Raw genomic sequence first — 27,730 nt, forward strand, 5'->3', positions numbered from 1 at the left:
TGACAAGACTAAAGGACATCTATTGCATCAACAAATACAGTCCCTTCATTTGAATGCTCCTAAATAAAGTACTCATGAGCTGTTGATCTCAAGACAGCCCATGAAACTGTAATTAAGTTTGCCCCCACTATGGGAAAGCTCTTCCAGATTTTATGAAACCTTCTCTAGATTTCCATCTTTAACAAGAAACAACCATGAAAACAATTTAATGAGGTTAACTAAATTCTTCTTAGTTTTCGAGGTTTTCTTCAGTATTAGGTTACGATTTAACATTTACGGGTAGCCAAAGCATTTAGGCATACATGGAAAAGTTAGAGGAGTAGTACAGGAGCATGTTCGTTCAGTATCATTTTATGTTGATTTACAAATTACTATGTAGGCAGTGGCATTTCATGAACTCATGAACTTCACAGATTCTTTGCCTTCCCTTGATTCTTTTTTTTTTCCTTGAAAACATCCACTCAGATTTGGGCTGGGACAATTAAGGAATATCATATGCTACAGTTCTTCCACGTTTGTCAATCCCAATTTTTATTTATTTATACATTAAATAAATCTCTTTTTATAGCTCTCTCAACTGTAGGCCAGGAAGAGGACAATCTTTGTGAAATAACTGTTTTATGCTTGCCTATTTTAACTGGTGACTGGTCTTAATGATCAGGACTTCCCTTCTTAATAGTAATCATTTGCCAGGGATTAGTAATACTGCCAAGCAATATTGCCTGAGACGCTAGAAAACTGAGTGGGTAGAGGAATATCGTTAGCAGAAAATACAGCAAATGCATGGCATAGGAGCATGGCTGCTATTACTGCTCGTCTGTACCATGGCATCACCCAGCGTCCCTATTGCAAACCAGAAGACCCACTAAGTTTATGGAAAAAAGAGCTGAAACCCAAAAGTTCTTCATTCAAAAACCCTACATACAGCTTTTGCAAATTCTACTGCTATACCCATTTTAAAATGAATACATGAAGATAGTGAGTGCTACAGATGCTAAAAGTACTACCAGGTCCGGGCATTCCAGAAACAAAGTATATTCAGAAGGATTATGTTTTCTGAAAGTTTGTTGTCTGAAATTATTCTTTGGAAACTGCTGTCTTCCCTCTCTTAGAGACCTTGTGCTGTTTATCCAACACGATATTTGTTTTTGTTAATGACTTATTTTTCCTATTTATTCTGTCCCATTTGCACTTTGCACTTCCCTTGTTTTCATGTAGTAAGTCAACAAAGATCTCATAAGAAGACTATTCTGATGATCATGCAAAAAGTTGGAAATAAAATAAGGACTTTCCTCTTCCTTGTAATAAATGTGTTGATACTGTCAGTTAACTTCAGGTGATGAAGGCCCATTTCTCTCCTGTATCAACTTTCCTCCACATTCCCAGTTAGACTTCTTAAATTTATCCTTCATTTTAAGGTTTAACTTTAAGCATGAAAAAACACAGATTCCAACAGTGTCTGTATGTAACTCTTGGGGTATGTTTATATTAGCATTTTTGTTTGGATCAAAAGTGCTTTTTCTAAGTCAATCTCCTGATTGTCCCACTTCCCATGCTTTGGTCATCATTGCTGAGCAGTCCTGGATTAGACTCCTTTTCAATGACAATAAACCAAAACATGCCCTCATGATCAGCTCATCAGACAGAACTAGGTCCAGCCTGAAGCCCCTGGCCCACAATACAGTGGTGAGATAAGGTCCTCACACAACGGTTTTGCTTTACAGATCTACTCCTGTTTGTGCTGCACAACGCCAACGCAGACATAGCCAAAGAGAACTCTGTTTTAGAGTCTCCAAGCTTTTAAAAAGAAAACATGGATGCCGAAGACTTTCTGAGACCCCAGTGTGAACCATTAACAAAGAGCAGTAGGAGTAGATTACATGAACTTCAAATAGTCTGAGTATTATCCATAGTTAATTTGAAAAACTTTAAAAAATTCTATGCATATGCAGGGCCACAGAGCGCACATCTTAAATGTGCAAACGCTTCATATTCTGCATCACCTTATAATTACTTAACTCCTACACAGGTACAGTACTGCTGAAAAAACCACCTGCAGAATGAAAAAACAGTGAAGAGAATACTCATTCATCTCTAGCATACGCTCGCAAGTTCTTGCATCTCTAAATACACTCTAATTGCAGCAGCTGGTTTCAGTCATGGTCTTACCCAGACGCTAGCAGGTCACTGACAGGGTTCCAGGCACAGATGAACACCTCTGATTCATGGCCCCGAAGGACTGTTGCTTTGTTAGGAGGAATTTCAACATCCCCGTCAATTTCCATTGGCTTTGAATGATTATCTGTAAGGAGATATATCAGAATAAGTAGTTTGCAAGATGCTGTTAAGTCTGCTTTAAAAACAAGCTGGCTACCCATGGCCTGAAGCTTAGAGCAACATATACACTACAAATAATATTCTGTGTTGTGTCACTGACCGTAATACTCTATTTTCTTCCCTATGATGATTCCCATTTATGATATTTCCTCAAAATGTAGAGCTTTCCAAAATATTTTGTATAAATGTACACAGCTTTTCTTCAAAACATAGCATTTATTTCAGTATAGGGTTTTTTTGACGCTAGCTAAAATGTCTTACAGATCTATTAAAATAGCAGATTGCCACACTTGAGAAAAGCTTTATACCATTCTTTTAAAAAAGTAACATACAGCACATACATTTTCTTACACAGCGTCCTGTAAGTAATACATGTGCTACTCACAGATGAAGAATATATCGAGTAAGGACCTCATTCCCTGAGCATGGCAGTGAAACGGTGAGTGATCGCCTTCTCAACGATATCAAAATATATGCAGAGGTACCAACTGAGGCATAGATACACATAACCTGCATGCTGTAATTCTGGGGTTCTTTAGACTGCAGTCCAAGTAACTTTGTTTTTATAAAGCTCTTTTATTTCCTTAAGGAAAAAAAGTGAATTTAAAATGATGAATTTCTCTTAGTGGCAGCAATTCATTCCAATTTGCATCAGGAACAATGTTTTGACTCCAGATTTTTATTGCTTCAGTATCAATCTTCCCCATTCAGCTCAAACTACACTTCCTGACAGCAACACAAGACTATTACCCTCCGCGAACAAGATGCCAGCCAAGGACAGGTAACGCACTGAAACAGCAGACAGCAGATGTTACACCCAAGTGTGGCCCATTTTGCAGAAAGCACATCCAAGAGCGGATAGCTGGCAGGCTGGGGGAAAGGCAGCCTCGTGTTATCTAATCAATGTCTTGGCCAGCTGATCTGCTCTGATTGATCAAAATCCAAGTTCTCATTCTGGGTTAAGTCTTTTAGTTAGTCATTCTTTAATCCCATATGGAGATCCATAGGTTCGCAAGTGGAATAATTATGCTCCTTTATTGCCACATGTTTATGGCATTTAAAATCAGCCATCTGTCCCGATACTCAAGCTCTGCTGAGCTATTGCCCATCAACTGGCAAAACAGACTGTGACGTTGCACAACTGCCATTGGAAGGAAGATCTCCAGATTTCTACCCTTACCCAGGCTTTCAAATACTCCATTTTGCTCTGCCTAATTTATGCTGAGTCACACAAACAGCACTCCTCATTGCATATTTGAGGTACCCTGCTAACTATGTCCGTGCCATATCTATGCCATAGATGGAATGGAATTCACATGTAATTCAGTGAGTTGCATAGCACTGAGCATCAAAGTTAGAAAACAACTAACAGTAGTTCAGAGCTCACATTTCTAATTCAAAATATCTATACTTTTAAATACACTTATTACCTATGGACTTGTTGCATAAAACTAAACATATTACAAATGCCTCTTTGTAAAATCTACACCTATGCTGAGGCCTTATGTTAAGCATTGTCCTTGATAATTCCCTACGTATAGCTACTAAAAAGTAACACTCTCAAGATACTTGAGATTTAGCCTCACACTAGCAGCTGGGAACTTTGATATGATATTCTGAGCAATCAGGGCAATGAAGAGCAAAGCACTATTAAAACCCACCAGAATATATGAGTCTAGAATCACCAGGTTTAAAGCATATTTTCACGTGAAAAACAGCAGCATGGTAACGGCTATGCATTCACCTGCATCCTGTACACTGTGTGAGTTGGAAGCCAGGGTAAATCAAGAAGTGAGGTATTTCAAGTGTTTTAATTTGAAAAATTTAAATGAGAAGCTACTCTTACCACATACAATCCTACTGTTACCTGGCTGGCTCTAAAGGCAGAGCTGCTTTTCACTCTTGAATAAAGCCAAATGACAGCCTGGAAGCATTATTGTTCCAAGGTCCCAGTGTTACGAGGTGCTATCAGAGCAAGGCCATCTGATACTTAGAAATATTTTTCATTTGTACATGGCCAGATGGAGGAACCTAGATACACACTTGGAATGTTACTAACTGCTGTGAAAAAACGCACAAATAGACATGCTGTGAAAAAGAAACCCTGACTGGCTGATACCTGCATTAGTACACGCAAGACTGATTGGCCTCTGGCAGCAATGAAATACCCACAGGAGTATTTTCTATTGTCTTCCAGTAATGATTTTGACACTACAGCTTTGGTGGTTCAGGAGAAGAGGGAGGGAAATAGTTCGCAAATGTTCACATTAGATGTGTTTTCTTCCTATTTTCATCAGTAGTCAGGAACATTCACATTTAGAGTGTTACTGTTAAGCACGAATCTTAAAATGCTCCATTGAACAAACAGGACAGTTCATGCTCCTGCGATAATTGCTTCAGGCTCTTCTCAGATTCAGATAGACACTAGCAACATAAAATGGATACGACTATGATAACAACAAAAAAATGCAGGAAGCCCTGAGCACAAGATGGCACCCTTGTAAGAGTGCTGAGTTCCCTTACGCAGCATGAGCTCTTGTGAGCCCTGGTCTCGTCTGAAAATTTGGCTTTCCTATGGATGCAGCTACAACGTGTGCATGAGGAACAAGAACAAATAGGTAAGTAAGATGCAGTAACCATCAAGAATAGGCTTCTTTTTTTTTTAAAGTATTTTCAGAGCAGAAAGCTCTTGGTTAAGACCTCATTTGCACAAAGAATGCCTTCTGAGGGGGTCTCTGAAAGAGAGGGAAGTTCTACCAAGTGCAACAGACCCTCACAGGCGAAAAACTTAAGTCTGCAGGTCACATAGAGGAGGACTGCCCAAATGTTAACGCAAACCATTTTCTAAAGGCCAGAGGATCTTTGGTTAAGCCTACGCTATATTCTTCTAATTTTTTTTCCTTAAATGTATTAAAAATCCCAAATAACTGGAAACTAAAAGTCACATTCCCCCAAACTATTAAGTTTTTTAAAAATATGCAATTCTAACATACCAGTGAGTAATATTAACTCTCTATTTCCTCCAAATTAAAAAAGATCTATTTTCAAGATCTTACCAGTGCTAACCCTGTCTTTCCTCAGGAAATGTGTTTTTTTACTTAAATCTTTGACAGGCTTTTCACCAAAGTTGTTCTTTACGGCTCTAGTTATAATAAAGGAACTGGGCTCAGTCTTTTTTCCAGAGTGTTATTTTTCTTAAACCCAAGCCAATCCTTGCAAATATAATGAAACAAATTACACGAAAAATATTTGAGTTGGAAAACAATCCAAAGTTTGGCTCCATCTCTACATGCCAATTTTTATTTTTTCTACTAATTTTTAAAGTGACTCAAAACTGAAAACATTACTCAGGAAGCAGCAAGAGAAGGAAGCAATTTTATTTATTTAGTATTTGAATCTGCACCTCAAACTGTTGTTACTGTTAGATTCTTTTTCTGCCTCTTCCCTTTCTTAAATCAAATCACCCTATCGTATTATATTGATAACACCACATACAAAAATGTATCATATTATATTAAATATATTAATACTTTTTTTGGGAAGGCTTATAGTGTCAGGGAGAACTCCATGTCAGAATAAAAGCAAAGTAGGTAACTTCCCAAAGACATCTCTTTCACCTGCTTCCCCCATCCCACCTTTTTATGACAGGTTGATATATGGATGACTTCCAGGTTATGATTAAGGACTAGCACATGATCCAAATCCAGTATATGCCAGTCCTGTGGAATCCAACAACAGTGAAAACGAAGGTGTGGGAAGTTTCTCACACCTTTTTTATCAGCAGTCTTTTCTACCCAGTAGGTTTCCCAGCTTGCACTTTACCCATCTTATGTCCTATCCTAAACTTCTGTCCAATCCTACCCTAAACCTTTTGTCTTAAGCTAAGCTCTTGCCAGATCTTTCGTCTTATTCTATCCTAGACTAAACTGACTCTCTGAACGCAGTGATAAGGGAAAAGGTAAGGCTGGATATACAGTTTGCCCTGCATAAGCAATGAAAAGGAAGGGTATGGCCCCTTTGTTATTTCATTAACCTAACTATATTTTTCTAACTTTACCACAAGAGAGGGAAATACAATTGTAAGAGTGTTAATCAGACCCATCCAGTAAATTGCCAGCTAGATGTTAGTCTTTATTTCTAGTGGTTTCCGATAATTATGGAGGCAGATCTCTTGCAGTTTATTTAAACAGGTCTGCTCAAGGGTGAGAATGCCAGTTTTGCAGTTCTGCGTGCATCTGCCATGTATAATCCTTATCCGCATTTGTGCTACACCACCTTGCTGATAACCTCCAAATGCCTCAGACAGAAAGGTTATAGTCCTCCCAAGGCGAGGGAGGCACACAGATCAGACAGTCGGCTGTGCCTGGATTTCTCAGCAGCTTCTCTCTAGCCTCCTTCTCCTTATATTGCTGAGCTCACCTCTTCACCCAGGATGACCAACTAGCACAACAGCAACGTCCAACAACATGTGCCAGCTGGCCAGCTAGTCCTTGAGGACTTTCTGTCTTCCCATTGCTACTGCTCAGTTAACTTGTCTGGTAGGCTGCTTCACCACAGTAACACTTTGAAGTTTGCTGTCTGGTAGAGTATCTCATTGGTGACATGTATCCTACCTCTGTGAAATTTTACTGTTACAACAGAGTGTCATCTTCTTGCATCCTGCTCCAGACAGAGCTGTTGGATGATATTAAGTCATGCAGGACTTCTCCTCCTCAACACTCCAAGGAAGGTCTGCAACTGTTCATGAAAATCCTTCTCTTAAAATTGCTGTGAGAATTATTGGTTTTTTCAATAATAAAATGGTGGATCTGAGAAATCAAGGCTTAGAGTGTGTTCATACATCTGAACTGATCTGTAAGGCTTTCCTTTTATTAATACAATAGTACATGTGTTTCTTCAGAAGGCAATAAGTCTGAGCAGTTCCGTATTCATGATGAACTGATAACCAGTTTTCTACCTTAAAAATTTGGGGTTTCTGGTCCTGAGACAGGAAGACATTCCCCCAAAATTTTCACAAATCAGCTGAAGGGAAGTGTCAACAAACAAAACGTCAGTGTTTGATACACTTAAAAGTGCTTTCATTTCTGTTTTGTACCCCTTCACATGAGAAATAAGTTCAATTTCAAAACAAAGGGTCAGTTGGAAGTAAAACATAAGCAATCCATAGTCTAAAACCAGATTAGTATTTTCAGATTTTTCAGAACTGTTTTACAATTGCTTTCTCAAATGAAAAATGTAATTTAAATCATTACAGTTTTATTGGGGGAAACTATCCCATCTAACTGGAATTCACTGAAGAAAAAACTGGTTCGAGAGCATTTTTCTCACTGACCCACAGAGGAATCTGTTCAGATCAAAGAGAAGATGGAGACTGATAAAGGTATCTACCCTGCAGAACAAATAAAATCTGTTGCATGAGTACAGTCCTGACCTGTTACTTGTCTAAGCCAAAGAGCTGTTGGGGCTTCCTACAAAACCTGCCATGCACGTTCCTCTAGAATTTCCTCGGAAGGCAATCAGGCATTAACGTCTCATTTCAGAAGTTAGCCAGTGCCCTAATATGGCTCACACACAGAAACCAGAACCATTAATCATACCTGCCCCACAATCTTAGCACAGTCACCAAGATCTAGTTACACAAGCAGGTATGTCCACTCCTTGTTTTATGTGTCTAACTTCAGATGTCTAAGACATGAGCGCAGTCTCCTGCCATCACCAATAAACAAAGGGGAATTCAGAGCTCCTGAGAACTGGCTGTTCCCACAGACTAAGGAAATCTCGGGAAGGTAGGACCTTCAATTAGGTATCTGCAGTGGACTGTATGACTAAGCATGTGCTATTAGATAAAAAGGTGAGGAACTCTTTCCTCTGTGTCTTCAAGACAGGTTGGCTGCATCCAAGCTGTCTGCTGGGAACAGTCCTTGGCACATGCGACTCCCTATCCTGTGCTTGGCCATGCTGTTCAAGAATGGATAGTTGGTACAGGCCAAACTGTGCCAAGGACCATGCCGCGGCTATGGATGATCATAGGATAGTTAGTGCTCAAGGCTATGCTCTGGCCATGCTTCATTTACACAGATATGGCTCGTAGGTCCCAGCCTCTCAACCCACCTCCCTCCTAGCCTGGCTAAAATGACCAACTGCGGCTACAGCTTGTCCCAGCTTTTATCACGTCTCTAAAAGCACCTATAAAGCTGACAATATTAATGAAGTCTGGGTAGCCTGCTCCAAGGAGAGAGCATCCAGCTCCTCTTCTTGATACTGTCTTCAAATTGCAATTCTGAAGATATCTGATGCTTTTGGATTCTGAGAGGACACCAGTAAAACACAGCACTGTGATGTGAAACGTGATTTTTACTCAGCAGCCTTTCTAGAAATACCCTGCCCTCCTGAAACAATTCCCCTGAGTTATACCACCTTGCAGATACCAGCTAAGTACAAGAATATTATTGAAACTCAAATTGCCCGGTAGTGGCAAGCAGCTGCATGGGTTGGCTTACTTATTGCATGTGCCCCGTTCTCCTCTCCATTCACAGTGGCTTCTCCGTTCTTTGGTGTGTTCTGCTGGGAAACAGCAGTCGTCGTTGCTCCCGCTGTTGCTGCCGTTGCTGCTGCTGCCGCCGCTGCACTGGCTTGTTGCTGAGCTAGTTTCTCTCTGAATGCTTGCTGCCGGGTCTGAACAACATCAGGCATCACCGCGTCTATCAGAGACAGTGATTCTATTGGCCTGCCGTCAAATACCGTACCATCCTGCAGGGAAAACGAGCAGAAGTGAAACTGCAAGTTTAGGATCTTCACCATTGAGGTCAGCAAAGAGGTAATGATATAAAGAAACAAAACTAGGTTGTGTGAAGATACTGCACTTTGCCTTAACCAACAGTGCCACAGTACTAAGGATCGTCTCTCTCAGATCCATGATGGTGGTAGAATCATAGAATCATAGAATCGTCTAGGTTGGAAAAGACCTTTAAGATCATCCAGTCCAACCATTAACCTACACTACCAAGCCCACCTAAACCAATCAAGGGTAGACTAGACTAAACCATATCCCATGGTACTCATGTTTCACTTAGAAATCTGTTCACCTGCTGGACTTCTATAGAAAATTCAGGCACATAAACTTTTTACAGATGCAAAAAAACTATGCTGTGGGAAAAAAAAAAAGGCTGACTGATGACATAAAGTTTCTCTTTGTTTTGTATTTGGAAAAAACGAGTCATGGCTAAAGCCGTGACAAAGGCAAATAGACTTTGGTTGAATTGTTTGTCTTCCTGCACTTGCAGGAGCACAGGAATGGAAGCGGCTGATGAATAATGAACCTCTGCCAAAACAAGATGTATGCACAAATTCAGTGGTTTCTTACACAGCATTCATCAGCCCAGCACCACCAGTTGTAGCTGATTGTACAGGACTCTTTTACCATTATTTTTCCTTTATTCCGCTAGTTTTATTCGGAATAGTTATGGCTTTCATTTTGATTTCTGTAAATTAGGCTTCAGGTTTAACAACCGATTGAGTTAACCTTTAAAGGATGTTTTTTACGACTTAATACACACTCAGGTCAACAACTGCTATATCTACTTAGCTTTGCTTCACTTTCACTTTTCTATTATCTTAAATATAGGAAAAAGGCTTTTAGTAGCGTCTGTAAAGTGCCACTTTACTGATCTTCTGCAAACCCCCTTTAATTCTTTGAAATAATCAAGACCCAGCAGCGAAAGATTTGTGTTTGAGGAACAGGAGATAAGATTAGGATACGGATAGATGAAGGAGCTGGGAAACAATATAATTTTCAATGGATAACAATAACTAATAAAGAAAAATAGCCGTTTGGCTGACTAGTATGCTTCTGTTGGACTAGCCTTTGAATTACCCCTTACAATATTAAGATAATACATATTTGTTTCCTCATGGGTAAGAACAAGGAGGAAAGAGTCATCAGGGAAGAAAAATATAAGCTCTCTTTCTCCTCAACATTTTTCATGTAAATGTCTCTACCGACATTTATTTGAATCCTGGCTCAAATCCTTGCTACACAATGAAAAAAACGTTTGCCAATGGATTTTGGCATCTTACATTTTTAACTGTAAAACTGCTCACTGGACTATTTCCATGACTGCCCTTTCACAGATCACAAACAATACTTAAATTTTATACACATTAATTTACAGACTTACTGATTACTCGTTGCTCGTAAGTAACACACATAGAGAAGTAACACATAGAGAAGCATATACATAGCCCTTGTTGGCGTTCAGACATTGCAGGAATGGCCTTCGCTTTTCTGTAATGTACTTAACAGTATGTATTTCAACAGAATCAAACCACGATGAGAGCAACATAAATCTTATTGGTGACAACACGCATATTTTTAGATTATTGTCTCAACTGGGGCCAATTCTGAAGCTGGATGCACAGGAGCAGACCCCTACAGCTGTCGTATGACCTGAACTGGTAGGTGCTGTTCATGGCTGAAAGTTTCTAACTGTGTAGCTCCAATTTCAGGCACAGGGCAAAATGTTAAGTAGCAGCAAATTGGGACAGATTCCTAACACTGGTTTGTTATTACAACTGCATCAAAGTGCAGCTTGGCACGAATGTCAAGTGTCATTGGCCCAGTTAAAAAAAAAAACACATACACAACTCTTCAACACGGTATTGAGTCATAAAAAGAAAACCACACAGAATGTTAGTGATAAAAACAAATGAGTTTCCAAACTACACATTGCAAACAACACGACCTTTTTTCTATTTTATATTCCTTTGTTCTCACCCATGCTGTTCCCATGCTACATTCAGCTATAGAGGCAAAAGCAATAGCTTTTTATGTATTAATATTTATCACAGATCTCTGTCAATTACGAGTATCTATGGTAAATATTTTGTAATGCAGTACTTGCTTATCTGTCATGCTTCACTCCCTCTCAAGGCATCACGCCTTTAAGGTTGGCAGGGCAAAAACACTGGCTTTTCCCACATCCCCTCTTTGTTTTCCCTGGCAGTTCAAGGAGAACAGAGACACTTTGTGGCTGCTCATACAATCCCCACAGGCAACCAGTGCCCCAGCCAAGGTCAGAATTTACACACAACCATTTCGCCATGTACGTGAGAGGATGATGCCTGGTCTTACATGATCTGAGCCAAAGTCACTGAAATCAGAGAGAATCTCTCCAGTGACCTCCGTGGATTTTTGATCAGGCTTCTCATGGCTTGCAAGCAGTGCTGCCGGGTAGCAGGTGTCACGGAGTGAAGTTTTAACCTACATTACAGGCTTTTCCTGCCAAATTCTGCTATGACCTTGAAAGCGCAAGACCGTAAACCCAGATGCATTTTCTCGTTTGCCGCGAGAACGCGTGCACCCCGGATTTGTTGACTGGGGTAGTGGAAAACACCACAGAATCCATTTAAGCAGCGCAAAGGCGGCCTCAAGGCCACAGCTAAAAATTGAAACGCTTTTCTACCTCAGAGCGTTTCAGCTCTCTGCCAGGGGAGGGGCAAAGCATGAGGAACAAAATGAAACCAGATCACCGGAAACTGCGGAGCGGTGGCTGACGTCTCTGGGCTGTTGGGACGCGTCGCTCGGCAAAGGCGCGGCGTGCGGGTCAGCGGTGCGAGCGGTGCCGGGGGTACTTACTTCGTTGATGCTGATCTCAGCCTCCACATACTGGAGCCCCTTCTGGAGGATGGAGATGAGTGCGGCAGGTGGCACTAGTGTTCCGTTGATGTTGGACTGGCTGATGTGGCTCTCGATACCGAAGGTGAAGGCCGAGTGGGAGAAACCTGAGAGCAGGAAAAGGAAGCCATGACATGAAATCTAAATGCACCGGCCAGATACACCTTCGCGGTCTAAAAATAATTCTGCTCCAAGATCTGAGAGACGCTGCCGTGTAAGCAGAAGGACGGGGCCTGGCTGCGTGGAGCCAGGGAGGTTCACCAGAGCCATCCAGGCCACCCTGCCGCCGCCCATCCCCCTCCCCTGCACATATAGGGGAAGCCGTATAGAAATGGAAATGCACGCAGAGAAAAATAACCAGAGAACTGTACTAACTGCAAACAAACCCAAACATGTTAAAAAAAAAAAAAAAATAGGAATCGCCACAAGGGCAAGTCCAGCTGCAAAAAGTGCCTCAAACCTTCATTCCCCTTGCTGCATCTCAGTGTGGGTGTTTTCTGAAGGTAAACACTTAAATCCCTATCAGCACGCAAGTTGTATAAAACCAAGCTATAGATGCAGCTGACACAGGGGAGCCATTCCCTTGTACCAGGGAGGAGATTTCAAATCCTCTGCTCATTTATTGCCGAGCACAATATGATGCGCGGAGCATCGCCATTAAAACGTGAAACAAGAGAAAGGCTGCTCCCGTAAACCTATTTTCTGAAAGTGAACAGTAACAGCAAAAGTAATTAATTGGGATCTGCCAAACAGCAGTCGACAAGCCAGCGCGGCAGCCTGTCCCTTAACCAGAAGTCTTTCTCTTCCCCGTTTCATTTTTGTCATTGTCCTAGAAATAAGGGGTAATGAAGGTGATGGCACTGAAAATTAAAGAATTTTGCTGGATGCATTTTAAAGGAAGAGCTGTGCTTTAAACGCTGGCTGAAGCTGCTGAAAACTGTTGCTGGGTATGAGGCGAGCGCTGCAGAGCGACTGTACGTAGGGGCAGATGCGGGAGGGGGAAGGGGGAACAGGATGTAGATATAACTGTAGGAACCCATTTATCACCACACTGTCTCCAGAGCATTAATCTAACATTAAAAGCCTTGGGGAAACCACCCATGCACTGTCTCAAACAGGAAGAGCCCTCGCAGTCTCCACCGACCAGACAAGAAAGAAGAAAAAAAAAAAAAAAAAAAAAAGAGAAGAAAAAGAAAGCAGCTCTCAAATGAAAAAACTTCCGTTAAATATAGCTGTGCCTCTTCCCCTTGTCAACAGTAGTTTCATTTATAGTTTTGTCCGTTAAGGGATTTCCCCCATATCACTGCAATGTCCAATTGTGTGTGGGCTGGAGAACGGGATTTTGGGCTTGCTCCACAGTAATGCTTTTTCTCTCTCACTCAAATTGTTTTCAAGATCCTTTCTGCAGCTAGCTCAATTACGATCGTAGGTAGATAGCAAAAACAAGCTGAGAAACAGAATGCTTCCCACATTGGAAACCGAGGTATGTATTTCTCTGTGATTCTCTCCCCCTACACATTTTATTTTGCCACTGTTTTACTCCTCTTCCTGGTCACAGCCTCTATCCTCTCCTTCCCTGACCCTACCTTCCCTTCATGGCACTCCCCCAGTTTTGGGGGATGCTTTGGAATCTTTTTAGGAAGTGGCAGGTCCACCTATGAGCAGAATCACATAGGATTACAAGGCATAAAAATAAAGCACAGCAAAAAACACCTGAAAAACTGCAGTATCATTTGTCTAATCCCTGGTCCAATTCTTATCCTGTATTGCTCTTTATGTCCTGGTCTAGTTTATGAGCTGCTGGACCTCCTGCGGCATCCAAAATAGACTGTAAGATCTGCAGGGCAGTGTTTTTCCCTTGTTACTAGTTTTGTAGGACACCTAAGCACGTTACTCGGCACCACAACGAGGGAAAAATCAAGCACTGAGCATACACAGCAAACGTCTGAGAGATCTAGGGCTTGATCACTGAAATCTCTATGTATATATAACTACATGTCATGCAACTAACTAGAATTAGAGAATCAGATCCCACTTAATTTATATTTATGTGTATTTAAATTAATCAACACCACCACCACCACACCTTTTTGAAAAGGAATGGACTTTAAAATGCATGATGGATAAATCAGCACATCTACTTAAGAAAGGAGAAGAATGAGATAATTAAGCTGTTGTCTAGAAGCACTGAAGCTGACTGCTAAAAAAGCCAGCAGCTAGTTTGTGAGTCAGCAGCTCAGAAAATTGTAACAATCAAAAGGTGGATGGCATAAAAATGGCAACCAACAAATGTGGAGAGAAAATGTAAAAAAGCGGAAAAATCATTATTGTGGATCTACAGCAGGCTTAATTTTAACTACGACTTTGTACCTCTCATCATTGCGTTTGGTATTTTGCAGACTTTTTAGTTGGCTGCTGGCGTTTATCAAGCCCCATCTTTGCCAGCAGACAGAGGACTGTGGCACACAGCTAACCTCTTTGCCCAGTACTGAGTTGCCACATCCCTGAAGAGCAACACATCTCACCTGGCCGGATGTGAGAGAAGGACCTTCTCAGGGCAAAACCCTGTTGTATTATTGCAATGAATCTTGTTATTTTACTGTTTCTCTCGATGCTAAGAAACTATTAGTAAAGCACCTGTTAGTTGACAAAACACAAAACTCCTGGCTACTTTGTGACCGAAGAGCAATCTCACTCACACATCTCCAGCAGTTGTAACAAACTTTCCTAAAATCTTGTAAGATAAGATCCAAATACTGAAAATCAGCGGAGTGAAACTGCTTCAGTGGGTGCTGTTGCACACTGTGTTCCTCACCCCTCTTGGAAAAATCCTCCCATATAATTGTAATTAAAAGAAAAACAAACACGACAGAAACAACTCAACCAGACCACCAACCGATAGCTAAATACCTCCTGATTTCTTGTACTACATTTACGTAAGTCTCATATGAAAGTAAACTGGTTTTAAAAGTAACACACACAGTTAACCAAATCCTGAATGAAGTTCTACCCACGTCAGGTTTCTGATAACGCTGAAAAATCACTTGAGCTTTGCTTTTATAGTTACCAGATGTCATCAGTTCTCTTTGGGGCTCTGTGTGTGAGTACACTGAATTATATAGCAGTGTTGCAGCTCCATAGTTCAGTCTCACACAAAGGTGATTTCCATTAAACAAAGGCAAGTTTTTTTAAATGTTAGCTTGTGTTACAAATGTTAACTTGGCCCTCCTTCTGGAGTTCATGAAACCACACTGGGGAACGCAAAGCCAAGACACGAGCACCCTCCACCCCCTCCAGCGACTCTCTGTAGGCTTGCAAGGCAGTTGGGGAGCGAGAGCAGAGAGAGAAGGTGCTCTGCAAGAGGGGATCTGAAGAAAGGACGTGGTAGGGATGGCATGAAATTACAATAGATCCAAACTCAAAATGCTGTAGTAGCAGTGAAGTGAGTGAAAGCTGCAAATCTCTGTCCATATGCATTATTGCTCATAAATTCTGTCACTTCGGTGACTGTAATAATCCCTCTATAAAACAGTAACTCCTATTCAAATAGCACCAATAAATGAAATCTTAATGTAGTAAACCCTTCGAGGACACATGCAATGAGACTGTGAGCTTTTAAGGTTGAAGTCATGAACAAAAAGGACAGAAGGGGAGAGAGCATGGCCACACATGGAACCGCTTTTGTACCAGTGAACCGGACAGTCACTTGTGCCATGACATGACCAGTGCCCTAAACGACACCTTTCAGAACACTTGAGAGAATGGCTTCCAGGTTTTCTCTATCTCAGAAAGGATTGGAAAACATAAACCATCAAACTATGTACAAACAGTAAATACATTATCATACATGAAAAAAAAATACCCAAATGAACAGTGCAGAACTTGGTATGATCACCTTAAAGGGAGGTGACCTATCAACTGTGGAATAGTTGGTCTTAAAAGATTTTACAGAGCATAAAAGCATAGAGGATATAATGAATGCAGGAAAAAACGACTTAAATGACCCCTCCGCCCCCCAACTCAAAAATTGTTATGCAAGTGTTTTTGGCTTGAAAACTGAGTGAAATTCCTCACTGAGATATTCCCGCACTTTTTTGTAGTGACAGTGATAACAGGTCCTGGTTCTGTGCTGTATCTTTTCCCACACCGAGGTGTCTATATATACTCTCAGTGGTACATACACAGCCATTTGGGAATTCTTGCCCTAGGCAGTGCCAAAAAATGCATATGTAGGGCTGTGTTTTGCAAAATTTCACTGATAGATTTTGCTGTAACTGCAAAAATGGAGATGATCAAGATTTTTTTCCCTCGGCTGCTCCTTTTTCAGTTAAAAATGTCCTGCCCTTAAAACAAGATTTGTCATTGATCATAATATAACTAGATTTTATTTAATGAACAGAATGCTGTTCTCTGTGTGCTCGTTTGATCTGCAGGCTACAGAACTTTAATTGTTTGTAATATGCCTGGCTCACAGCAGAAATGCCTGTCAAACGTAGGCACAGGAAAGGGCACTGGACAGCCGCGCAGCCTGGGGAAAGCCTTGTCTTCTCCAGAGATGTGTCTCACCTCTTCTGGGAGTGAAGGAGTCTTCCTTTTAGGCACACAACTGGGGTGCTGCTGAGTATTCCCCGCGCTAGCTCATCTGGCAATCACAGATCCAGCTAACTGACGTTCACTAAGTGCTCCTTTCATTTTCCGATCCCTTTAGCACCGTAAAAAGCAGTCTTGTTTAAATTGCAATCTTAAATTGTAACAGCTACAGCACCTACTGCTGCGTTTGTACAGGTGAGGGGAAAGACAAAGAGGGGTCTGTGGAAGTAAGGACGTCTAAGTGTTTCAGTCTTCGCCAGTTACTCAGGAGTTACCTCGGGGATGTCCTGACTAGCAACAGTTAAGCAACCTGCTGAATACTGTGGGAGTTTTCTCTTTGTGAACTGACTGGACTTAGTTTTCTCTGGTAAGTCTAACTAGTTGTCCTAGTTTCGGCTGGGATAGAGTTAATTTTCTTCCTAGTAGCTGGCATAGTGCTGTGATTTGGATTTAGTAGGAGAAGAATGCTGATAACACGCTGATGTTTTTAGTTGTTGCTGAGTACTGCTTATGCCAGTCAAGGACTTTTCAGCTTCCCATGCTCTGCCAGGCGCACAAGAAACTGGGAGGGGGCACAGCCAGAATAGTTGATCCAAACTGACCACAGGGCTATTCCATACCATATGACATCATGCTCGGTATAGAAACTGGGGGGGGGTTGGCTGGGGAGCAGCGATCGCTGCTCGGGAACTGTCTGGGTATCGGTTGGCGGGTGGTGAGCAATTGCATTGTGCATCACTTGCTTTGTATATAATTATTATTATTATCATCATCATTACTATTTTACTTTATTTCAACTATTAAACTGTTCTTATCTCAACCCAGGAGTGTTTCTCACTCTTACTCCTCCAATTCTCTCCCCCATCCCATTGGGGTAGGGGGAGTGAGCAAGCGGCTGCGTGGTGCTTAGTTGCTGGCTGGGGCTAAACCACGACACTAGTATGCTGTTCAAATAATTTAAAAAAAACCCAGATGTGTCTAAGTTATTTGCAAATTATTCAGTTTAATTATTCATACTATAAGATTCTTCACGGAAACATTTGTTACTGTAGAATGAAACAAAGAACAAAGAATTATGAACATCAAATTGCCTTTCACACACATCTCGGGTATCTTTATGATGAACAGCCTCTATCCCAACACTGAGTACAAGTAACAACCCATTCCTACAAATCTTTGTATAACTAATGCCCTCTGTCCTGGAAAACTGAGATTTCATATAGAACTCTGTCATTTCCTTTAATGAATTTTCGTATTTCTTTAACTCAAGCAGTCCAGATTGAGGTTTTCAAAGCCAGGGATCTTAGGTTTAATTTCCAGAAATCACTAAATTAGTGATGTTACTACCTCAACAGAAACAGAAAAAAACATAACGAGGCAGCATAAACTATCTGAACAACCCCTTCTTTTTCTGTAACAATTTAACCAACTCCAGGTGGAAATAATCAACACTTTGTATTTCATTGATTTCTCTGATATTGTGTTGTCTTTTTGGAAATTCCCAATACTAGCTCTTCCAATCCTCATCTCTGAAGTAACACGCTGTTCTCTTCGAAAGTATTTGGCATGTACAGTACACAAAAATGAGCAAGGTTTTAGAAATGATTAAAACTTCTGGCTCGGTAGAACGAACCTGCAACTGCTATAATGGGATCCACTGGCAATCTCACGTTTTCTGGCTGCAGGAGTGCCTGTTTTCTTAAGGTAGAATAGCACCTGGCACTACTGCTGAGACTTTGACTGATGTAAAATCCATGCAAGAATGGAAGGCATGTAAGAGCCAACTACAGCTGTACCGGCTGCAGGGAAAAAAAGATGGTTGTGAGGGGGTAAAGGCAAGTCATCTTTTCGACCATAAATGGGTATATGGGCAAAAATCCTGGGAGATTTAGACACATCAAGTAGAAACATTCTACAGTGTAATGAGTCAAAAGAAAATCACATGCAGGAGGAAAAGATGTCCCCACACAGTCCCTTCGTTTGCTTTACCACATTACTAAACCCAAGGAACTCCAAAGCTGCCTGCACAGCTGCTTGCCAAAGAAACCAGATGCAACCAGTGGAAAAACATCTTCCCAAGTTTGACGTTTGGGTCTTGGGAGTGCCATCTAAGCAGGAAGGCAAGAAGGGAAGAGTGGTGCAATGTGGTGATCTGAAATAAATTAAAGCCCCACCACTGCAATTTAAAAAAATTCCACTAGTGTGGACTAGGACCATTAACAAAATAATTTTTTCCAAATACTAATGATGTACAAACAGCACAGTTAACACTAAATCAAGACTTCTGTAGTCGTAGATTTACCAGTGTAGAGAAGCAAGGGACACGTATCACTAAGGGCATACTTGAACGCAATTTCTGGCTGCAAAACCAGAAGCAAACGGTTTAACTTAGAACAACTGTATTTTCTTGATCCTGGGCCTAACACATGCTAATCTAGCTCCTGAGGTAAATGACGTAATTTCTTGCCCATTGCTCAAGAGAATACAATGATGCTCTTCACTGTACTTGACCGCAGCTGCCAGATACAGAGTCTAGTATTACCCCTTCTATGTGATGCACTGAGTGAGAATTGAGAATGTAACATGGATCCCCATCCTTGCTTCTCCTCACATTTCTGTCTAAATGTCATTATGTACCCATAAAAATGTGGCCATAAAACCCTAGTGTACATATGCAGAGGTTTCACAAAAAAGACGTCAGTTTGTCTGAAACATGTTTGGTTGCAGTTAATAAAGAGTCTGGTGCCGCAAGCCACTGATAAGATTCTACAAACAGTTAAAAAAAAAAGGTGGGCAAAAATCCTACACCACATCTTGTTTATTATTCACAGCAGACTGAGGTTCTTCTCCTAGCTGAGCTTTTTCTTTCTCAGTAATACATCCTAGAGTGCCTCTCTGGTTTTGGCACTGTCTGCTTATTTTTGAAGACTTACCTTCACAATTACATAAAGGGCTTAACAAGGACACACATTAGCAATTTAAAATAAGAACTGCAGTTGAAGTATATTTTTAGAAAAATCAGCTGAACAATGGGGCTTGTACATTTGTTTCAAGATTAGGATTGCTGAGCGATTAAAATTATTTCCAGAACCCTGGGAAATGTGTCCTGTATTACGAGCTCTTTCACAGTCCCTGGGAAATATAAAGAAAGGATCCCTAGCTGTAGCTTGTGTCAGTTGCCAAAATTACAGTGTGCCTGGATACCCAAAGTTTTGTAGAAGTGATTATTCACTAATATTAAATGTTACACCCTTTTTTCTTGGATATCTGACCTGTCCACCTTCTGCCAAGAATTCAGAGTAAACGTCTGCTACCCAAAATTATTTTATTATGTGCCAAAGAATTTTTTTGGCAGTTTTTTTTTTTCTTTTTCATGCAGGAAAATATGTTGGAAAAGATTAATACAACTTGGAAATGATCTTTTGATGAGCAGCACTTGGCACTCTCTGTTTAAACCTTTTTGAGGGCTGCAAATTAACAAAAAGAGAAATACGATACAGACAGAAAACAGAACACGAGTGATGGAAAGAGGAATTTAAAAAAATCTTTTGAAAACAAGGCCTGAAATAATCCCTTTTTTCATTCACTCTCTGTAAATTAGACTGACAATTGTGAATAAATGTCAACATGGATCTAGCAATTTAATGCAACTACAGGCAAGGTTTGAAATAACTGACAAAGGCCACATCAATAAAAAAAATAATCTTTTCCTTCTAAATTAATGGGATGCTGTTATCTTTTAGCCCTGTCCATGCAACCAAACATCCAAAGAGACGTGCATCATTTTAAGGATCACATTTATAGAAGAGACCTTCACAGTCATACATACTTCACTTTTTTTTTTCTGTAAGCTATGTTCTTCTACCAGTTCTAATATAGACCTATAAGCGGTGGCAAGTAGCACACCACATCTGACACTCAGTGGGCGTTCAGGAACTTCAGCACCAGGATGCTTTCTGCTGATGGTGACTACAGAGTCCTAATACAGCTATGCTGGTTAGGGGTGAGGAGGGGTGATTTGTAACTGCCATAGCTGTGCGGGCAGAAAGTCCCCAGCATGCAGGTTATTAGCAAAACTTGCAAAGCTGCAAGATACAGCTTCTTCACTGGGCCTGGAGAATCATAAAGAAAAGCAGTAAATTGATAAATGTGTAGCACTTCACTGGTTTTACTAGCAAAGCCATCTTGACCTATAGCTATCTGCCTTCCACCCAACGTCCTATTTTCTTAATACCTCCATAATACTGCATTTATGCAAGCTTTAAAAAACAGGACATGAGGTGATCAGAACCAAAATCCATGCTCTGGAATAAATTTGAACAGGTGTAATTGTTTATGTTTGTGTAGCTTAAAAATCACCATGTTTCCTCAGTGTTTGAGATCCAATGCTGTATGGCAACTGTCAGGCCAAATAAAAATTAAAATAGCCAAGTTTAGAAAATTGTGAAGAGACCTAGAAGGAAATACAAAGTAAGTGGGGTTTTGCAAATGGCAAAAGAACAAGATACTCGGTGTATTTTTTTTCCTTCACAGGAAGTTACAAAATCCTGCACCAAGTATTGCTTTTCTTACATGGCATTTATATTGCTGTTGTTATGCAACAAGGGTAAAAGACACAGAGAAAGACGTTTTCAAAAGGACCTCTTGAACTGCACCACAGAACAACTGAAACTATCATTTATACGTATGTATATAAAGGAGGCATCTGGTCACAAAACTCTAAGTCTGTGAATATGGGGGTTGTTTAGCCTGGAGAAGAGGAGGCTGAGGGGAGACCTTATCGCTCTCTACAACTACCTGAAAGGAGGTTGTAGTGAGGGGGGTGTTGGTCTCTTCTCCCAAGTAGCTAGCAATAGGACAAGAGGAAATGGCCTCAAGCTGCGCCAGGGGAGATTTAGATTGGATATTAGGAGAAATTTCTTCATGGAAAGAGTAGTCAAGCATTGGAACAGGCTGCCCAGAGAGGTGGTGGAGTCACCATCCCTGGAAGTGTTCAAAAAACGGGTAGACATGGCACTTTGGGATATGGTTTAGTCTAGCCTCCCTTAATTGGTTTAGTGTGGACTTGGTAATGTTAGGTTAATGGTTGGACTGGATGATCTTAAAGGTCTTTTCCAACCCAAACGATTCTATGATTCTATGATTCTATATAAACACACGTAAAAATGGCCATCACACAGCTTATTACATTCTTTTGAAAATATAACCAGAACAAAATATGACAAAACCAATAATTGCTGTAGCTGTAAAAATATTTTTTCCTCTCCATTGCAGAATTTGGATTTTTTTGGATCAAATACTGCTGGTATGTTTTCACTGCTCTACCAGAAAAGCGCACAATGTGGTTTTGACTCATACATTGTTTCACACGATTCAGAGGTGCTGTTGGCTTAGAAACCAATTTGCTTACCTTTAAAGGAAGTTGGGAGAAGTATTTACCTTTAACCTATCAGCTTCATCCTTCCCAAGATCTACAGCTTTGATAAGTTTAAAAAAAATGGTTTTGGAACTGCAGCCCAATAAAGCTTGTTGTCTTCTAATGCTGACTCCTGATTTTCTTAAAATGTACTTAGTATTTGCAAAGAGAATAAATGATTACCAGCAGAGAGAGAAACTGTGCATAATAATACAGTTCTTATTTGAGAAATGGATTTGTCTTTTCAGCAGTCATCCATCCTCCAACTATGAAGTATAATTTCAAATTCAGAGTCAGTCTCACTGTTTCTGGAAGCATACAGTCACTTCCTCCCTAGTTTGAAAGAAATACAGAATGTAGGGGAGAGATTAAAAAGAAGAAGGAGCAGCATAAACCCCCCTATATACCCTTTTGATAGTACACTATTTTTACTAGAGACATATTATACTGGGGGTTATACATATCATGTTACATTATATGCAATATATATAGTTACAGATGGTTCCTCATTAGATTGGAATGTTCATTCTGGGGTGACTTTTAAGAAACACTTTTATTTAAACCAAAACATTTTTTGTCAAATTTCTTGTGTTCCTATCCAAGAGTTATTTTAACACATATTCCACTCCTAGAACAACACCGCAGCTTTATTTATCTCAGATAATTCATGAAAGGTCACAAATGTTGGTTCTCTATCCAACTTCCAGTATATCAGGGATTTGGATCATAAGCTTAAGTCATTTTATTTTAATTGAGTAGGCTGGCCCTAAAGAGGATAACACATCATATAAATAGGGCTGCATGCCCACAAATCAGATTTGTGCTAAACCAAGAGAATTAAAAATGGATTTTGTATTGCTCCAAAACCCAGCCATTGTACAGCTGAAAAGGTTAAAGAAACCCTGCCTTCACTCTTAACACCAGTTCCTGAATAACATAGTTTGCATCTTGTTCATACTGCATTGAGATATACATATTCGCCTATAAATCCACAAATAGTACTTTGAAATAACAGAAAAATGTTACATGGTGTCCCAGTACACCTGTAACAGTCTTTCCTCAGAGGATTTCAATACATTTTAGGACTAAAGCCTTTTACCGTCTGCTGTGAGGTACCAGACGTAGTATTAACCTCACTTTCAAACAGGAATATTGAAGCACAACAATTTTAAAGCCAGGTTTAAACACCCAGGTTTTACATATTTCCTTAAAAAGTGTATTGTTTTATTTACTCCGTAATACCCGTTCAGCACCCAGTTACACTAGCACAAAAAAGTAACAGTGCAAGTAGATGCTAAGCAAATACACAAGCATCTTTGTATCAGTGCAGCTGAGTTTGGTCTGTGACCTACAGTTACTCTATACTGCAGGCAGAATACATGCGGCCCAAGAACCAGTGATAACACGTATGTAGACACAAATAATGCAGCCATAGATTGTTACTGAAACAACACTAAAATGTGTGTTTTATCTTTGGCTGACAGGATGTCATTTCAAGGATGTATTTTTCCCTCAGCAAACAAAAGGTCTCCATTCTTACTATTAGAGCATAGCTATGTACACAGCTCCAAGAGCATTCCAGTGACTATCATGTTTAACAGCACTTTTATGTATAACGTCTTTAGAAGATTTTTGAGGCTCCCCAGTTTTCAGCTGAAGGCTGGACTAGTTGAACGTGAGCCAGCAATGTGCCCTTGCAGCAAGGAAAGCCAACAGCATCCTGAGCTGCACTACGAAAAGCGTTGCCAGCAGGTCAACGGAGGGGATCCTTGCCCTCTACTCAGCCCTGGTGAGACACATCTGGAGTACTGTGTCCAGTTCTGGGCTTCCCAGTACAAGAGAGACAGGGACATACTGGAGCGAGTCCAGTGAAAAGGGCACGAAGATGATCACTGGACTGGAGCACCTGGCACACAAGGCGAGGCTGAGAGAGCTGAGACTGCTCAGCCTGGAGAAGAGAAGGCTCACAGGAGACCTTACCCATGTGCATAAATACCTGAGGGGGTGGCAAAGAGGACAAAGCCAGGCTCTTCTCAGCAGTGCCCAGTGACAGGACAAGGGGTAATGGACACAAACTGAAACACACATGAAATGTCACTGAAACAAAATAACACACTTTGTTTTATGTGAGAGTGGTCAAGGAACAGGCTGCCCAGGAAGGCTGTGGACTCTCCATCCTTGGGAGACTTTCAAAACCCGACTGGACACAGCCCTGAGCAACCTGCTGCAGCTGTGAGCAGGGGAGCTGGACTAGGTGATCTCCAAAGGTCCCTGCCAACCTGAACTATTCTCTGATTCTGTCATCTCCTGAGATAACATCCAGCCTGAACTATCCTATGATCCTAATTGAGCCAAATTGGAAGAAAACATAAAAAAAGCAAAAGAAAAATCATTAGCCACTACTCTACTATCAGTGCACACTATTGTTTTTACTGTCACACTGGACAAGTGCCTTTATTGACCAAGTGATTCATTCTTCTAATGAATTATTCTTCGAGGTGTAGCTTTTAATAACTTAAGCAAAACCCATGCACTGTACATTCCCCTTCTACCTAGCAGCAGCCTTCCTACGCAAAGGAAGCAGTTAGCTTTGAAGCATATTTAGCTGAACTATGTATGCCAAAATTTTATGCTATGCTTAATCTGAATTATTTTCAACATACACTTTTCTCATCTGTGACTCAGGAACTCTGTGCCATACACAGTTGTTCAAAATACTCTAAACGTACCTCACATGCAGAAAAAATACAGACTTCAGAGAAAAATTTCATAGGCTTATATAAGTAAAGACTGTTGCATAAGGCACAATTTCAAAAGAACAGAATATTGATCTTCAGTTATTCCCTATTCCCCTGCGAACTTACCCAAGAAAATTGTGATGCTTACATTTCATATAAAATTTCTTTGTTAAAAAAGAGAATGAGTCATAAAGAAGATATTTTCCTTCCAATTTTGTTGTTTCCTTTTCAAAAAATTGTAAATGGCATTGGAAAAATTGTAATTTAGTACTATTCCAACTACTAGTATCTAGTTAGACAACATCACAATGATGACATCCCAGAAGCTTCAAAATAACCATATTTTGGATTATCTCATAATTTGCAAAGGCAGAATGAGAGTAAGATTCCCTGGATGTAGTTAACAGGAAAGGCCCATGTTTGGACATACCTAACTCTACAAAGGATTTTATGCTGTGATTCACAGAAACGCTTCATGCTCTATGTGCCCTTGAGCCTACACTTAAAACCTGAGAGAAAATCTTAGCTTTTAGGAAAACAAGGAAAATATGTCAACGATCAACCAAACAGACCAACAAGCTGCTGTCATCCTGTATGTACAGATGGAAAACAGCTACGTTATTAGCTGCCTTAATTTGTATGGTTGGGAGGAAAACAAATGACAATTCTAAAGTATAATGGTAAATTGTCCCAAGTCAGCAGCTAAAAATTTCATTAACATCTTTTTAGCAAAAGCATCTAGCTAGTGTTTTTATTGTCTTGGACATGGTATGGATTGTACACTGAGGAATAGTTTATCAAGCGTACATCATAAACCATGGAAAAATTCAAACTGAATAGTAGAAGTATGAACGAAAATGGCAACCGTTACACAACTTTAACTCTTAACAAGTCATTGCCAGACATCCACCACAATAAATGCCCTACTAGAGAGCAGTATAAGCTGCAGGCAGCTGGGGAGCTGATTTTCAGACAAGGATTCTATACTACAACATGCATGTAAGTGCTAGAAAAGGAACACAATTAAATTGATCAATGCATCAAAAACACTAAAGCTGAAAAAGAACTGAATTGACATGTTGGGCTGGGTAGGGAAGGTCATTTATTGTAGCATTTGGACCTATGATAGGATTTGTCACTCACGACAGATGGCAGCATGTTTTAGATTAAAAGGTATGTGCAAGATTTGATTTCCCTTGGCTTTGCCACACCGCCCCCCTCCCCCGCTTTCAATTTTCCTTGGAATCCTTATTACTCCCATTGCAACGTACTGCTCTGACCTTCATTCCAAAAGAGAAATAATTATCTGTTTCTCTTTTGGGCAGACAAAGCAGAATGGGAAAACTCTATATTCTGAATTCTATATGGTTTTGTAGAAACACAGCTCTTCACTCTGAAGAGAACCAACAGAAGGACTACGTCAGCAGTGAAGACGGCTGCTAGCAAAAGTACGCTTCTCAGGAGTTGGAAGAGGTGCAAAGCTGAATCAACATAATTTGGATGCCAGAACTGTGGCTTCTTTGACAAAGCTTGTTTCACTTTTGTCAATGCACCTGCTTTGTTGGTATAACTACGTCCACCACAGGAGTATTTTGTGTGCTCCTATCTCCACAGTGGTAGTACACTTGTAGTGTAAACGTAACCTAAGCCTGATTTTAGTAACTGAAGCCAACATTTTCACTTAAAGGTAGTCTTTAAATCAAGACACCTACAAATAAATATAACCTGACTTTTAGAAGTTTGACTCCTGAGATGAACAAAGCTTAGAAGAAGGGGGGTGTTCATGGTCCTCCAGCGGAAGTGACAACACCTAGCCACTGTAGTGGTGGAATTCCTACGCTATCAACCCACGGAGCCTAAATGGAAATTATGCCTGACTGCTTTGTTTTTCTGGGCATAGATGAGCCCTGAGACAGTCACCTATGCAAAGAGGCGATTATTTACTTCCTTATTTTAATACAGCTAAGCAATTAGAGCCTTAACTTGTCCAAGTCTTGTCTTGTACTGGAGGGATTTGACTGCACTGCCCCTGGACCAGACATCTTCTCCAGCCTGCTTCTCCATCAGCAGGCAGCTCAAAGCAGTCTCCCTGGCTGTGTTTTTTTCTGTTAAACCACATGATCAGTCAGTATAACTCATCAAGTGCCACAACTTACCATTTCATTCCATCTGCAAATGTACTCGAGAATCATTTTATATTTCCTTCCAGGTAACTGATAAAGCTATTGAGCAATATTACGCCAAGAACAGATTCCTGTGAGTTCCCACTAGAAGCAACCTTTGAGATGAATATTCCCCAACTCTAATCACTTTTCAAGATGTTTCTGTTAGCCTGGTTTTAATCCATTTGGTAACCCTGGATTACACTGATTTTACACACTGTTATTTCATTTGTTTTTAACCACAGTGTCAACAAGACTAAGTAAATGTTGTGAAGTAGTCTAAGTGTATTATTGTCCGCACAGCTATCTCTGTCAACTTCATTTGTAATCTTGGAAAAAGCAGTATCAAGTTTGTTTGACAAGATCTATTATTCATAAAAACTTGCTGGCTGGCATTAGGCATGATGTCATCTCTTCATTTTTTGTTGGAGCTATCTAGTTTCAACCTTCCAATGATTTCGCTTGACCTATAGTTACCTGGATCATCTTGTTTAACCTTTAAAAATTCTGGCACAACATTTGCTTTTTCCAGTTCACTGGAACTCCCCTTGGTATGCCAAGATTTGTTAAAAAGCAACAATAATGGTTTAGACAGTTCAACTCTATTAATACTCTCCTGTGCAAGTTTTCTAGTCTGACAGAGAATTAAGGAGGAAATATAATTATTGAATTTCACTTCTAACTTCAATTTTAGAAGAGCTGAACTTCTACTAGAATGACCTGCCAGCGTTTTCATAATGAAGTGTAAAGTACCCATCAGTATCTTTGCTATAATGTTTCAAATAATCTCAACTGCTTCTGTGCCTTGCAGCTG

The 27,730-nt window shown here is 40.4% G+C and overlaps 1 protein-coding gene across 1 annotated transcript in view; it reads right to left on the reverse strand.

The window, feature by feature from the left end:
• Nucleotides 1–27,730, reverse strand: part of TBL1X (transducin beta like 1 X-linked) — a 92,809-nt gene that overhangs the window by 25,642 nt on the left and 39,437 nt on the right. The window contains exons 3-5 of the mRNA XM_009489705.2: nucleotides 11,972–12,117; nucleotides 8,838–9,087; nucleotides 2,170–2,302 (exon numbers count right to left, since the gene is read on the reverse strand). Coding sequence (XP_009487980.2) covers nucleotides 2,170–2,302; nucleotides 8,838–9,087; nucleotides 11,972–12,117 — 529 coding nt within the window. The remainder of the gene's footprint in view (nucleotides 1–2,169; nucleotides 2,303–8,837; nucleotides 9,088–11,971; nucleotides 12,118–27,730) is intronic.

The sequence above is a fragment of the Pelecanus crispus genome, chromosome 1 (genome assembly GCF_030463565.1).
Source record: "Pelecanus crispus isolate bPelCri1 chromosome 1, bPelCri1.pri, whole genome shotgun sequence".
Lineage (NCBI taxonomy): Eukaryota > Metazoa > Chordata > Aves > Pelecaniformes > Pelecanidae > Pelecanus > Pelecanus crispus.